The sequence below is a fragment of the Pezoporus flaviventris genome, unplaced genomic scaffold (assembly GCF_033815535.1).
Source record: "Pezoporus flaviventris isolate CSIRO_AGI_PZ_B2104156 unplaced genomic scaffold, CSIRO_AGI_Pfla_v1 ptg000001l, whole genome shotgun sequence".
In the NCBI taxonomy this organism is placed as follows: Eukaryota; Metazoa; Chordata; class Aves; order Psittaciformes; family Psittacidae; genus Pezoporus; species Pezoporus flaviventris.
In genome coordinates, this window is record NW_026892549.1 from 61,428,676 (window position 1) to 61,444,053 (window position 15,378).

Here is a 15,378-nt window from a genome sequence, read left to right on the forward strand (position 1 = left end):
ATGTAACCTTTGCTGTGTCTTCAGAATCCATGGGAGTGTATAAGACAAACCAGCCTACCTGGAATCTGGTACATGTGTATTTGTGTGGCTCACATCTGTACGCGCTGAGTGGCGGATTGGCATGTAAATCAGGAAAACGAGCATCTCACAGCTGCAACAGAGCTGGATACAACACCCCTGGAAAAATGGAATCTGATTTCTAGAGGTGTTCATCTAACAGGATGAATCTGTGCAGAGCTTTCAGGATGTGAACAGGGAGGGATTTGCTGATGTCGAGGGCTTACTGGGTGGAGAATAAAGTACTAGAAGGCAATAGCTGGGATTTAAAAATAAACTGCTCTATATTTGCCTGGTTTTTTTTCAGGTTGGTTTTTCTTCTAATACACAATTCCCATCTCACAAATGACTTGTGGATGTTGACAGAAGATATTTTCTGCACTAGAGGTGTTCAGTTCAACCTATGAGGGATATGGTGCTTTTCCATACTGAACTTTACATATGTTAGCTGGGGCGTGCTCTGCATGTGCTGCAGCACCAAGAATGTTGAAGCTTTGGGGCACAAAATGATCAGCTACTCAGAAAGGGAAGAAAGGCATCCTTCTATCAGTGCATTCCTGGAGTTTAATGTTTTGGGGAGTAGTAGTGGTTGTTCAGAAAAGACATAAAACTAGATGGATCTTTGCTCTGTTCCTCTATGGTGCTTCTAATGTTCCTAAATTGCTATGGACAACTAAAATGGAAAGAAATTTTGCAGATGTCCACACAAAACTTTCTTCCTTCACAGTGTTCCACAGAAGCAGTTGTCTGTGTTGCCCAAGTAGTAGTATTTGGTGCAGAATGGGAATGTTTTAATGAAAATGGAGAATATTAAATAGGTGCTGGGCAATATCAGAACAAACTGATCAAGCAGATACCATTCTCCAGCCACCAGAAACCCCCTTGCACGGAAGCTTTTCCTCTGAGAATAGAAGAGAGACAGCAATTCCATTAAATGCAGTGACCAGTTCATGTTAAATGTAAGGCAGAAGTTCTTCGCTTTGAGGGTGGTGAGGTGCTTGATTTCCATGAATCAAGCACAAATTCCTGGTTGTCTTCCAGGAATTATAACCTTCAGTTTCCCATTGTCTTTCTACTACCTATTTACTCTGAGGTTTCTTCTGTGTACGTGAGAAATACTGTTTACATTGGGGCCTATAAGAATGCTGGGGAGAGACCCTTCATTAGGGACTGTAGTGATAGGACAAGGGGTGATGGGTTCACACTGAAACAGGGGAAGTTCAGGTTAGATCTGAGGCAGAAGCTCTTCCCTGTGACGGTGATGAGGCACTGGAATGGGTTGCCCAGGGAAGTTGTGAATGCTCCGAATGTACAGTTATGTACCTTGGGATAGTTTGAAGAGGGGAATTGTAGAAAGAAAAATGGAGAGACTTCTTGTTATGCTTATAGGGTGTGACCAGCAGTGTAAGGTCATCAGAGAACACTCAACCTGGTGGACCAGTGATGTCAGCACTACTTATTCCTGCGTGAGGAGATTCTAATTTCCTTTCTTCTGTCTTTTTAGCCCTATGAGTTGTTTAAAATGAGATGTTAAGTGACAGAGCTTAATGGACTGTAGTTTGCTGTGGTGGTACTCATATACATGTTCGTATAGGTGCTCCTGCCATTGAGTGCTGTAATTGAGCAGCCCAGCTCTCTCTCTAGTCTACCAGTGATATTGCCCAGTAAAATGAGACATAGGCAAATTCACAGTACAAGGAGGTTGAGTGCACTTTAGAAATCACTGGATAGATAAATAATTAGCAGATGCTGAGAGCACCTGAAGCTAGCACTTCACCAACTAGTGAGTCTGGATGCCATCGGTGTCAACAGCTCCAAAGGCCATTTTTAGAAAAGTATAAATGCCATCTCAAGAAATGGTATCATCAGGTATTGGAAGTTATGCACAGAAGGATAAAGTGATAGGCCCAAGGGAAAGGCACAAACCTCTTCAGAAAATAGCAGGATGCTGAGATTTGGTTTTACTGCATATTAAGGCCAAAAGTCCCGTTCATTTCAGCAGAGAAAGGAAGGGTCATTAGTCTTCTTTCTATCCTTTCTTTTTCCTTTTTTTTTTTTTTTTTTGAGCATGGTAAGAACTGAGAACACCAAAAATAAATCTTTCTCAAGAAGCATTAAATGCTCTTCCAGAATCTTTCCAAGAGCACAATTCAAGTGATCCTTCAAATGTCAGTGTCAAATCTCAGTGTCAGGTAGTCACCGCCTGTTCTATTATTACTACTGCTGCCTTTGACAAAAGTCTTTTCACAATAGGTGCCTTTTTAAAGATATGCAGCAAGATGTTAATGTGTCTTTCCATCTATGTCATGTACTGGTTTAATTGCAGTACCATCTGGGCCTCAGGAACAGGCACTATATTAATAATAAAGAGAAACATGGAAGAAAATCTTTGACTGGCTGAGACAGCAGGATGCATTTGACCCCTTTTCTGCTATGTTGTGCTTACCTATTTGTGCATTTCTGTAAGGGAAATTAGCCAGAAGCCCAGCAGAACTAGGAGTCATAGCTGTAGCTAAGCTGAAGGCGGATCATGGCTATATCCATAGGCCAAAACTTTTTCAAAGTTCAGTTTTCAATACAGTGTGTGCTAAATAAAGAACTGTGATTGTGCAGAGGTCATTTTTGCTTGCATTCCTCTTTGCCCAAATGGATGTTCTTCCAGAGTATGTCTCTCCCTACAAGAGGGACACTGAGGTGCTGGAGTGGGGCCAGAGAAGGGCAACGGAGCTGGTGCAGGGTCTGGAGCACAAGTGTGATGGGGAATGGCTGAGGGACCTCCTTTCTTAATAAGAAAAAGAAGTAATCCAGGTGAAATAGGTTACCATTGTTTTTTTGCCATAGTGCATGAACTTTGGTTTTCAGTAACTTCTATGAATGATGCATATATTCCAGGATGTTCCTTTAGACTGCACTGTTGCTTCATGGAGTAAAGTCCTGGAAGTAGCCATGGATAAGACTGTAACTTCCATGCACTTTCCAACTCTCAAGTAGTCTTCTGTCCAAGAGTGTGGAGTTGAAGTTATTACCATATCAAACTAAGCCCTCTGGCTCTTTGCCTGCAAAAAGGGTAGGGAGTGAAGGCTCCTCATGTGATCACTGTGTCCCAATCTGTACTCCATAAGATAAAGAAGTCAGACAACCAGTAACAGGGATGCCAAATGTTCTTATTCCCTCTTGTTACATTACAGAGGTATGTTTCAATATCAAACTCGAAGCACAGGTGCAGTGAGTTAGACCAGAGGGCCATCTAGCCTGATTCCTGCTTCTGACTATGACCATTAAAAGATGCTTAAGGAAGAAACAGAAGTAGTAGAGAGTATATCTTAATGATCCTTCCCCTGGAAAGGCATTCCGGATTTAATGCTTTATAACCTGAAGGTTCAGCTGGATCATCATGTTTAAAAGCTGATCACGTCCTCAGTGAATGCATCTGAGCAGGTAACCCTGTATTTTCTGGTAAGTGCTTTGAGCTAAGAACACTTACATGGACGTTTACTGCAACTGATCTCACAACAAAGATCCAAAGAGGCAGTTGAGGGAATCACACACTTCTGACACTACCCAGCAGAACTGATTTTGGCCTACCTAGGTTCTGCTTCAGCCACAGTAGCCCTTCTTACTTCTTTAGAGTCTGTCACACCTTTCCTGTAAAATGACATCTCACTATATTTAAGTTCATATCCCTCTCCTGGCCACCAAGTTCTTTGTGATGCTGGTGTCCTTGTCATAACTGCTATCTCAACATGCTTTCCCCCAGAGGTTCTTCTCATTTATGCACATAGATTTCAAGTTATAAATAACCTGTTTTGGGAGCTATTTTAGCTACTTTTGGAACCTGTGTCACTGACTCAGCTGATGTTTTCTTTAATATTATCCTTTGTATTTCTTTACTGTCCCTTCCTTAAAAAGTCCTCCCTTCTGAAAAGTCCTCTATTTGAGTGGCCAAGCAACCTGAAGTCTTCCTTCTAAGATCAGTCTTTATCTCCCAGTTTATTTAACTTTGTATTTCATGTTTCTTCTCTTGAGGCTGGAATAATTCTATCACAGACTAGATAAGCCAGTCTTTCCCATCTGGCATTGATGGAATTTTGCAGTGACATTTTTCACCATGAAGTAGGATTAGTGGATTCTTCTGGTGTCCCAAACATCAGCAGGACATGGAGCTGTTGGAGCAAGTCCAGAGGAGACCATGAGGATGATTAGGGGCTGGAGCAGCTCCTGTATGGAGACAGGCTGAGAAAGTTGGGGCTGTTCAGCCTAGAGAAGAGAAGCTGCATGGAGACCTCGGAGCAGCTTCCAGTGTCTGAAGGGGGGCTACAAGGATGCTGGGGAGGGACTCTTCATCAGGGACTGTAGTGATAGGACAAGGGGTGATGGGTTCACACTGAAACAGGGGAAGTTCAGGTTAGATCTAAGGCAGAAACTCTTCCCTGTGAGGGTGCTGAGGCACTGGCACAGGGTGCCCAGAGAAGCTGTGGCTGCCCCATCCCTGGCAGTGTTCAAAGCCAGGTTGGACACAGGGGCTTGGAGCAACCTGCTCTAGTATGAGGTGGAACTGGATGAGCTTTAAGGTCCCTTCCAACCAAAACCAGTCTGTGATGATGACTTCTTGTAGTGTATTCTTGCTCACACCACACCACATATCTTTCTTTCCTCCAGATAAGCTCTGACTTGCTTTTTGACTCTAATGGCAATCTTCAGTCATCCACATCTGTCTGGTTTTCATGTTGCAAATGAGCTTTTCCCGTTATCCCTCATCTGTTATTCCCTTATCTGTTATTTTTCTCCTTTTCTGATCTCTGTCATGATCTTTTGTATAATGTAATGCGTTGTCCTCATGATCCAGTCTCTGCTTATTTTCATTGCCCCTCCCTCTCTCATGGAGCTTATTGCTCTTCTTTGCCCCTCACTGCGTCTACCAATTTCTTCTCCTTGTTTCAATGGGCTGTCTTTGCTCTTACCTTGTCTTCATGGCATGAATAGCTACTTTTCTTTCCGGGAACACTGTGTTTCAGATCCTCATTTTCTTCAAGAGATCTGCAATTCCTGAATCTTCCATGCTGCCTTTTCTCCTCTATCGCGTCCTTAAATCCCCTTTAGAAACTTGATTCTATGTACCCATGGCAACAGTCGCCTCAGATTCCGTGACCAAAGCCAGCACTGAATTAATTGTGCAGAGCTTTTCTTGTTTACCAGATCACATAAAAATTGGTTGAGCTGAATTTTCTCATCTGATGACTCATAACTCTCCAATAGAGCTGATGTTAGAACCCTTTTCTGTAGAGCTGAGTGAACGTCTCCTAAGGAACAGCTCCTTTGGGGAAAGTCACCCTTTTTTGTTTCCTTCTTTTCTAGCTCTTGTGAAACAGAATCTGTTGGATTTTGACAAAAAGGGAATCTTGAATGGTTCATTAGGGTGTGCTGAGCTCTGGAATATTCTTCCCAAAACCTTTGGTGAAGAAAGCTAGCAATGGGCTGTACGTTTTTGGAATGGTGAGGGAGGAAGTAGGGTAAACCAACTTTGTTAGCAGCCATCTGTTACTCCCACAGACACTGCCGCCTTGTGCATGAGTGATTAAAAGCAATTCAGTAGTTCAGTCTGAGGGAACAGCTTTGCAAACCTTTGGCAAACACTACTAGGAAGCTACAAGGGCCCCTCAGTCAATAAGAACTGATAAGCTCATCACAACATAGGATTGAAAGCTTCATAGGTTCAGAGCACCAACTAGCATGTTAGGGAAACTGCATGGCTGCTACATGTGTAACATGCACGTTGTCCACTACAAACGAGCAGTGAAATGCCAAGGTGGCTGTGACACGTAGAAGGATGCTTAATAGTGAAACAGGGATGTAGCTGTATATAGGTTGATGGATCTTGTAAGATAAGGTACTGGTGTGGTTTCTCATGTCAGTAATACTAGAAAGAAGCTGCTTATCTGATTATACAGATTGTGGAAAGAACTAGTTCTTTAGCAGAAGACTCTCCTACAGATAAGATGCATCTTGACCATCTGTTGCCAGATGGAAGTGTTCTACTTCTGAATCACTGGCTGCAATGGCATATTTAGAAAATGAATCTGTCATGGGTAGATCCGCAGCACAAACTGTTTGTGATGAGCCTCCCATACACATACCGAGGTTATATTTTCTGTTTACTTGGCCTTCAGTTATAGTATGGGATTTAGCAGAACCCTGCAGCTCACACCCACCCTTTGTGCGGTATCCCGGTTGCCTGAATAAGAAGGATATAATTTATCATCAGAAGATGCAAACACAACCTGGAAGTCCTGTTTCACTTGGATTTTGAAATCTATACCTGTATTTGAGGAGTCTGTAGGATTCAGCAGATGTCCTCAGGTGGCCAGTGTGGGCAGAACACAGCCAGTCAACTCCTGTACCTTCACCTATGGGTCTGTACTTTAATATATCCTGTGGGGGAAAAAACCCTCATGTTTTCTTTCTTCTGCTTTTTTTTCCTCCAAGATGTTTACTATGATTATTTTTAGTGAATAGAGGGAAAGAAGAAAAAAAAACCCATACATCAACTAATGGAGATCTTTACAATTCTGCAGGAAAATGTGAAGTCATTACTGGTTTAATGAAGTAGAAAGATGATTATCATGCTGAAGTTCTTTGAAGTTTAATTGTGGCTTTTTACAGTCATTATTAGGCATAAATTAGGTCTTAGCAGAAGCTGAGAACTGTCAGTGAATTTGATCTTAACAGAAATAATGCCAGGTTTTAGTCTTCCATGAGCTGAAATGATCTGACTTTATTTGGCCAGAAGGAAATAGGACAAATAAGTAGAAACTGAAGAAACAGCATATAGAGATGTATCCATGCCAGCTTCCATCACGCTGGACTAAGGGAGAAATGGTTGGTAAGCAGACTGTTGCCGTATCATGGGGACCCTCTCACCAGTGACATGGTGACCTCTGGTTTTGAGGAAAGAATCGGATCCGCTCCCATCTGGGAAAAGATCCAACACATTTTTTTGGCAATACAGAATTTGCTCAGAGAGACATGTGAGGAAAGTCCTTAACCTATGAAAGAAAGGCAGGGAATAAAACCATTCCAGTGTGTTCAGCCCAGCTGCCCAAAAATCAGCATTGGGAATCCTGCAGATCAGCAGTTCAAGACAACTTGAAATGCAGCTGTTAACTACAAACTAGTTCTGATATGCATGTTCCTGCAGTGGCTTCTGCTGCTTCTTTGTGTGTACTTTTGGTGAACATCAGCACTGCTCATTTCTTTCTTTTTCTGGCCAAAAAAAAAAAAAATTTAGAAATAGCAGATTTCACAGGTTGAGTTTTAACTTTGAACACAAGCTGAAATTGGTCTTTAACAGAAGCAGTAATGAATGATATTTGCATCTACCAAAACTAATCAGCACCTCTCAAAATTTGGATATTTGGCAATAATGAGAATTAAAAAATCAGAAGAGAAATGTTAATACTGAATAAAGAAGAGGAAATCACAATCTGACCCTGCTTAGTTGTTGTTTTGCTCTAATAATGCTGTTAATGCTGTGAAGCACACGCAAAGTACATCAGTCACTTGGGTAAGTTTTATCAGTAGCAGTTTCAGATCAGAGACTCACAGGATCATCGGTGTTGGCAGGACCCTCTGTAGATCATCCAGTCCAACCCCTGACAAGGCAGGGCCACCCAGAGCAGGGCACACAGGAACATGTCCATGGTGGGTTTGGGATGGCTCCAGAAAGGGAGACTCCACACCCCCCTGGGCAGCCTGTGCCAGGGCTCTGACACCCTCACGTAAAGCAGCTCTTCCTCATGTTGAGGTGACACTTGTTGTGTTTCAGTTTATGGTCATTGCTCCTCGTCCTGTCACTGGGCACCACTGGAAAGAGTCTGGCACCATCCTCCTGGCACTCACCTTTGAGCTATTGATCTGCATTGATGAGATCCCCTCACAGGCTGCTCTTCTCCAGGTCAGACAGGCCCAGCTCCTGCAACTCTACTGAGCATTGAGTGAGGCAGTGAAAAGTGGGACAAAAGATGCTTCTTATCTGTAGATCCAATCATGGATGTGTCACACAAGCTTGACTCACCCCCTGCCTCCACAGCCCTACCAGCCTTGACTGTGTGGGGCTCTTGGCAGCAGCACTGTAGTGTCATCAAGAAGTTTAAAATCACATAATTATGTTTTATTTGTGAGTTATTTGTTCAGAGCTTTAAGGACTCAATGCTTAATTACGCTGGGTTTAAAACATACCCAGTATTGCTACCCCATCGCATTGCCTGTGTCATTCATAGTCCAGCTCACTACAACCTCCTGTCAGGTAAGCTGTAGAGAGCAATAGAAGACAATGAGGTTCCACAATCCATATGGGAATTACTCGCTGTACGGGCCATTTCAGTGAGTATCTCTGCAGAGATTCCCCAGTCAGCTGCCCGGCTGTGGGAAGGTGCCTTTGTAGGTACCTTCTGAGTGGCAGGGGCTTCCTGTTGGTGTTATAAGAAGGTTGTTGTTGTATCTGTGTTGGATGGGATTTCACGTCAGAGCTAGGATTTTGCTCCTTCACTTCAGTGGGGACTTGTTTTAAATACAAAACTAGGATTAAATTTGCCTTGGTTTCACAACTGAAGTAATTGTGTGGAATTCTTTTATTGGTTAATCCCATATTAATTTGCCTGCTTGCAAAAGAAGTTCATTCTTCCCTCATCTTCTTAATGTAAAAATGACCTCGTTATTTCTGATAATGCAGCTTGTTGGGCAAAACTTAATCCCGTTGCTACAGACGTAATCCAGTGAATCCTCTTCTTGCTGCTAACAGTTTCTACTGTTTGAACTCCTGTGGGGAGCTTTTGATCTGGTGTTTGACAGGCTTCCAGGTCCTCCTCATGTTAATCTTCAGAAAATGAGTAATCTAAGAAAGAGAAGGATAGTTTCTCTGATTCTTAGCTTTCATCTTTCCTGCTAATAAGATTGTTTCTTTATAAAATTTCAGCTGGTTTATGTTTAATTCCAAGACAGGAGAGCATGAATTAGCTTTCAATATCATCCCAGATGTGCAGCCATCAGAAGGGCAGCAAAGAATGAAGAACCAAGAAAGATTTGTGCAATGTATGTGGAAATCACTGGGGAAAATAGCGTGTTGGTAGATGTTTCAGTGCCTCCAACCCGCTGGTAACATTCTCCTCCACGTTGCACTTACTCTTAACATAGATGTTGCTGTCTGTTGGCAGTCACTGATGGCGCAGGGGGTATTTGTTGGCTGGGGTTAATACACTTGTCAGGTGAAGTGGTATTTGGAGGGAGTGGCAAAGTGAGTGACTGCCCTGGGCTTCAGAGGGAAAGAGCATCGGAGCTCATTACTGAGGTTCACCAGTTAGTGGCACTCTTGAATTTTCAGGTAGCAAAAGCAGCCAAGCCTTTTCCTGTTCTCATCAGGGCAATTTGCAGTTGTGCTTCTCTTATGTGTGTCTCAGCTGATAGCAACCTATTCTTGCAGTTTGTATTTCACTGGCTTCACACTTTGCTTTTCAATATACATGAAAACGTTGACTTTGATCTATACAGTCTGTACCCAGGTTATCTTACACAGTAATTTCTCCTGCAGCATCTTTACTATCTTTATGAGCTGTGTTACTTCTGTACCTTATCCCTGTTATGTGCATAAGAGAGACGTTCTCTCTCCTGTTTGGGAGAATTGGCTCTCATGTATTTCTTTCCATACTCTGACAGATCTGGAGCCTGAAAGGATCATCAGTCCTATTTTCTAATCGTACAGGATTTTTATTGAAGAAAAGCAATTTGAAAGAATGTCACACACTTGGCTGAGAGCAAACTCCTAGAATTTACACCAAAAAGGTATCAATTTTAGCATACAAAATTCCCTATTTTATCACTCCTATCAAAGATGAGTTCTTTGTTATTCTGCAGTTCAGTTTGATATTCAGGTTATATTAGATATCAGGCTTATCTCTATTCTGTCAGTTATTCAAAGCACCCGTTTATTGTTAGAGTTTAGTTTCCCCTTGCTTTAACTGTCCTCTCTTCTCTCACCCCAACCTCATCACTAATATCAGCATCAGGAAAAAAGAGACTTTTAATTCCGGCAGCACCAAAGCTTAGTCAGAGAAATCCCATTGAAGAAAGAGGAAGAATAGTGTGAAAATGTGGCAAACCCAATGAACTGTGGTGTTCTTCAGATTTCTCTGTATTTCCACCACAAATATGGTTCAGGTTATTACAGTGGTTTTCTGTGATGAGTTTCCTCAGCCTTAGAGAAGTTAAAATATCAGCTGAAGCTGATTTTTCTCAGCTTTATATCATGTTCTTTCTGATAGAACAGAGACTTCATTCTGTGGAAGCCTGAGGAGAGGTTGAAAAAGCAGCTGCCTCTGTGCAGATGCATGGAGCAGAGAGGTAGCTAGAACATAGTGAATATTTCTCCTGTTTTCAACCTATCCGGTGATAAATAGGATAGATGCAAATGGTTGATATTGAATGTCAGTGTCTCGGATTAAAGTATCTTCATTGTTTTTCTCTTTTTCTTCATTAAAATGTTATTCTCTCCATTCTCCATTCCCTCTATGAAGACTACATAGATTTGGCACATAAAAATGGGTTCCTATCACACAAATCTGTTTTCTTCATAGCACAGTGACCTTATTTTCCTGTTTTCTTGACAAATCCAACATTCCCCAGACAGATTCTCTCTTTACCTTCTGGCAAGCCTCTTCATTTTTACCACACTGGGGAGTCTGAGTGCTACAGATAGTTCCAGTGAGCTTTATTTGCATTTTAGAAGGATTTTTTTAGTTCAGAGCATATCTTTACATCTCCTGAATTATTGATAAGTACTTTTTACTTGGTAGGTGTAGGTGAACTTCACCCATAGCTGGAAAGAGACAAATGAAATAGAATATGCTATTTGCATTTCTAGGTGAATCCTCGGTTACAGGGAAACCTGTAATGGAATACCCATAATGATACAGAACTGTCTTAGATCTGCTTGGCACTTGCATAGCAAGATACGGAAGATGGGCAGCACCAGATTCTCTTCAAACTGGCTTTCACCAACAAAGGGACATAGGCAGTCATACAAATGGCAAGCGTGGGTAATACAAGTAGTAAAATAATGAGAAGATCAGGGGATGCCCTTTCAGAACTAAGGCTATTTGAGTTCATTTTGTGGCTCTGGTAGAAATGTGATATTAAGGAAATCACTTGAAGTCGTATTCAAGCTGTGAGCCTGAGTACTTCTGTTTCTGAGTAACTCTGGAAGTGTGTAAACTCCAGGCATCTTACATGGTTTACATTAAAAGCTTTTGTAGAGTTTCCCCAGCTTCTTGCTGATGTCTCATCCAAAGGGGAGGTCTCCCTGTGAACTGAAGTACTGGAGCTGGTAGGCATGCCTAGAAACCACCCGCAGGATGTAAAAACATTCTGCTGTTTTGGCCATGGTCTTGCCGCCAAGAATACACAGAAACGAAAAGCTAACAAACCCACTAAAAAATCCACCAACAAACATGAATGCAATTCTTTCCTGTTGAGAAGTGCTGAGACTTCTTCTCTTGAACAGATCTTGGTCCAAATGGGATCAGAAGCATTGAGAGCATGTTTGCAACAGCTGTATGCATTGAGGATGTTCACCCCACAGCTGCCAAGTGTAAAATCCAGCTGTGGCTTATCACCAGCCATCCCTCAGAGGTTAAGGGAGTACCACTGCTCAGTCACACACTGTTGCCCAAGCTCCTCCTGGAGGTGTGTGCAGGCTGCCTCGTGCATGCAGTGGTGTACTGCCAGAGGAGCTGTCTCATAGGCTGCCTAGTTACTGGTTACAGAAAAAGACTTCATATTGCTAAAACAGAGCCAGTTCTCTACCAACAGCTTTTTATAGGGATGCTTGTAGCATTTCAGCTATGCCCTTGCAGATGGCTTCTTCATGCCGCACTCCAGCTCACTCATCTTCCTCCAAACTCATAGCAGCAACCTCTGGAAAGGCAATTTCACACGACATGTATTTACCCTGTGTAATGGGTGTTCCTGGCTCTAACCAATGTCTGTCTCCATGTTATGGAAAAGGGAATTCTGGGGGACACCTCAGGTTCTCCAGTTCATCCCCATTTTGGTGCATGGAGGGCTTTAAGCATTGGCAGACACCCATCTGCAGTACTTATAACAATGTGGTTCTGGGCAGCCTGATCCGGTTGAAGGTGTCCCTGCTCATTGTGGGGGGTTGAATTGGATGAGCTTTGAAAGTCCCTCCCAACCTCTAGGATTCTGTGATTAATAAGACCATGTCTCTCCATGGAGAAGACAAGTCTTAGGCCCTTTTTTGAGCTAACAGCTGAAGAGGGGTCACGTATTGGTCCTGGATAAACACAAGCTGAATGCAGGTAACTACTGCTGTGCTTCATAGCACCAAAGACTGGGTCTGAAACTGCCCAGAGTGACAAAGTCCCAGCAGAGAAGCAGTTTGTCTGCTATTCCTCAGAAGCATCTGCTTTATCTTCTCTCTTCAGCATCCTGCTAACCGGCCTGGTCAGCCTCAAGCCCTGTATGAGACATGCACGTGCACAGGAGGGAGAGAGAGAGAGAGGTGTCAGCTGCAGCGTACTAAAGCATTAGAGGAAGAAAGGGAGTCAAAGATAGATTTGGGAACCATGGAAGAGACAGAGAAGGAGATGCAGGATGTTGGAAGAGGCGCTACATCAGCGAAGCTGAAGTAGGGAAAGGGATGATGTGAAAAGGATAAAGAGAAACTGGCAGAAGAACACAGGAAGAGCAGGAGGAGAGAACACAAAGGAGGGAATGGTGAGATGAGGAAGAGTAAGGGCACAGTTGAGAAAGAAGAGAGCTAAAGGGTTCTTTGTGAATCTTTTTGGAAGGGCCTAGAGAAAAGCTTTGAAAACCAGAGCTTTACAAATGAAATAAGCAAAGCAATAGTGTTGGGGTTTGAGGTTTTTATAAGGAAGAAGAGAGCAATCTAGAGAGGATTCCCAGCATTTAGAAGTTTCCTAATTCTTAGAGATGCAAAGTCCTCTATAGATTTGAGTCAGTTGCAGTGATGGGCTGATTTCTGGCATCATTGCACCCAGTGTGTTGTTTTCTGCTCTTCTTTTCCTATGGCAGAGATGAGAAGTGCAGGTTTTTATTCCAGGTGGTTATTACTCTTCTGGTTTGTCTTAGTTTTAACAACAGATCTTAGTATTCTTGCAAGGGATTAGGAAAGTGGTTGTAGCTGTGATGCTGAGAGCAAACATTCCTTGGAGCCTTCAGAACCAGGCATCTACGGTACTGTGAGTGCAAGACACAACTTCTAAGCCTTCAACTAATGCCCCTTCAGCAGAGCCCTCTAACATAAGCTGTAAGAACATGCTAAAGCTTCTTTGAAGTCATTAGAAAAGTTCTGAAAAGAGAGCAAGGATTTGTTTTGTTGAAGTATGGAGGGATAGAGTGAAAACAAATCTTTGCATAAATACTGTTGTTTGGAACAAAAATCAATTTAACAAAATAAGAAAGCTTAAATTAACGTGAAATTCTTTCATAATGGAATAAAGGAGGACACGTGACCAGTCCTCATCCCTCCTGTAATTTTCACCATTCCTTATTCTGATACAAATATATGTTTTAAGTATGCCTTAAACAATCGGTACTTCTTACAGATGGACACAGTCGACTTTGTTTCTGTCATAGGTGAACATGATTTCAAAGAGCAGGCATCAGTCTCGGAGAAGCTACGCATCATTGCTGTGCTTCGTGTTAGCTGAGGTAAGAAAACACCGTAGGTGAACTGATAAGTTTTGATTTCTATTTTCCCAACATGTTTCTGTTTGTCTCCCCATGGGTTGCTGTGCTTGGTGGCAATCCCGTATGGCAGCACTCATGAACATTGCTGTCCCCATACTGTGTTTTATTTCCCCAGTTCTTTCATGAGAAGGGATGAAGGGGGTCCCTGTGCCTGCAATTTCATTGTAAGCAGATGTGATGTTCTGAAGGGCAAAGGGCCAGGATCCAGGAGAGTGAAGCTGTGGCTGCCCCATCCCTGGCAGTGCTCAAGGCCAGGCTGGTGGGGGCTTGGAGCAACCTGCTCTAGTGTAAGGTGTCCCTGCCTGTGGCAGGGGTTGGAGCTGGATGAGCTTAAGGCCCCTTCCAACACAAACCAGTCTGGGGTTCTGTGATTCTATTATCTCTGAGCTGGACCCATAGAGATATTGGTGATTAAATCTTGATAATACTGTGCCATCAGTCTAGAATTCTTTCTGTTCATCAGTCTTACTCCACCTTTCACTTGAAAGTGAAGATCATAATTTTAATTATAAAGACAAGGACAGTGGAGCAGAAAGTTGCTTTAGTTGTTCAAGGTCGTTCAGTCTGTCAGGAACAGAAGGCATTTTGGAATAATACATATTGAGTAACTTAAGCACCACCCAAAGCAGTTTGCATCTCTTTTGCTTATATTTTTGAGCCTCTTCTGAGGCCCCATAAAAAATTTCCATTTCTTTATCCTGATGCTTATAGATTGTGCTCATAAGAGAACTGACCCTAGTTATGACCCAAGTACAGCAGAACTGACCCCAGCTCCAGCCCTGCAGTGGAGCTGGAGCTGCAGCACAGCAGGGATCACTTTGGCTCTGTTTAATATGACTTTAAGGTGGGTTGCTTCAGCCCCACCATGAACTCAGCAGAACTTGCCACCTTGCAGGGGTTTTGGAGGGCCTGGATGCTGTGGCTGTATCCCCATTTTGGTTAACCTCATTATGGCTGTGTGGAAATGCTCCATTTCCTGCTAGGTGCAAGCTCACTTCTGGAGAATGGACTAAACTGTATTGTAACAAATAATATAACACATAACAACATATATCTTGTGGAACCTGATAAAATCTTGGTGTAAAGGAAACAAAGCTTCCTCATAGGGCAGGTTTTGCTCAACTCAGTTTAGGGTAGTTGTGCCCATTTATATTGGCAGAGGTTTAGTTTCTCTTAAGGCATTTCTACATCCAAAACATTTGGATCACGTATGAAATGGTAGAATCCCCGACTGGTTTGGGTTGGAAAGGACCTTAAGATAATCCAGCTCCAACCCCCTGCCACGGGCAGGGACACCTCACACTAGAGCAGGTTGCTCCAAGCCCTTGTGTCCAACCTGGCCTTGAACACTGCCAGGGATGGGGCAGCCACAGCTTCTCTGGGCACCCTGTGCCAGCGCCTCAGCACCCTCACAGGGAAGAGCTTCTGCCTTAGATCTAACCTGAACTGCCCCTGTTTCAGTTTGAACCCATCACCCCTTGTCCTGTTGCTACAGTCCCTGATGCAGAGTCCCTCTCCAGCATCCTTGTAGCCCCCTTC

The 15,378-nt window shown here is 42.9% G+C and overlaps 1 protein-coding gene across 2 annotated transcripts in view; it reads left to right on the forward strand.

Annotated features, from left to right (window-relative positions):
- The window catches only part of PLPPR5 (phospholipid phosphatase related 5), a 112,193-nt gene that overhangs the window by 15,916 nt on the left and 80,899 nt on the right, over positions 1 to 15,378 (forward strand). For both annotated transcript variants that reach the window (XM_061461782.1, XM_061461799.1), the window contains exon 2: positions 13,726 to 13,800. In XM_061461782.1, the coding sequence (XP_061317766.1) occupies positions 13,732 to 13,800 (69 nt within the window). In that variant the 5' untranslated portion in view covers positions 13,726 to 13,731. The remainder of the gene's footprint in view (positions 1 to 13,725; positions 13,801 to 15,378) is intronic.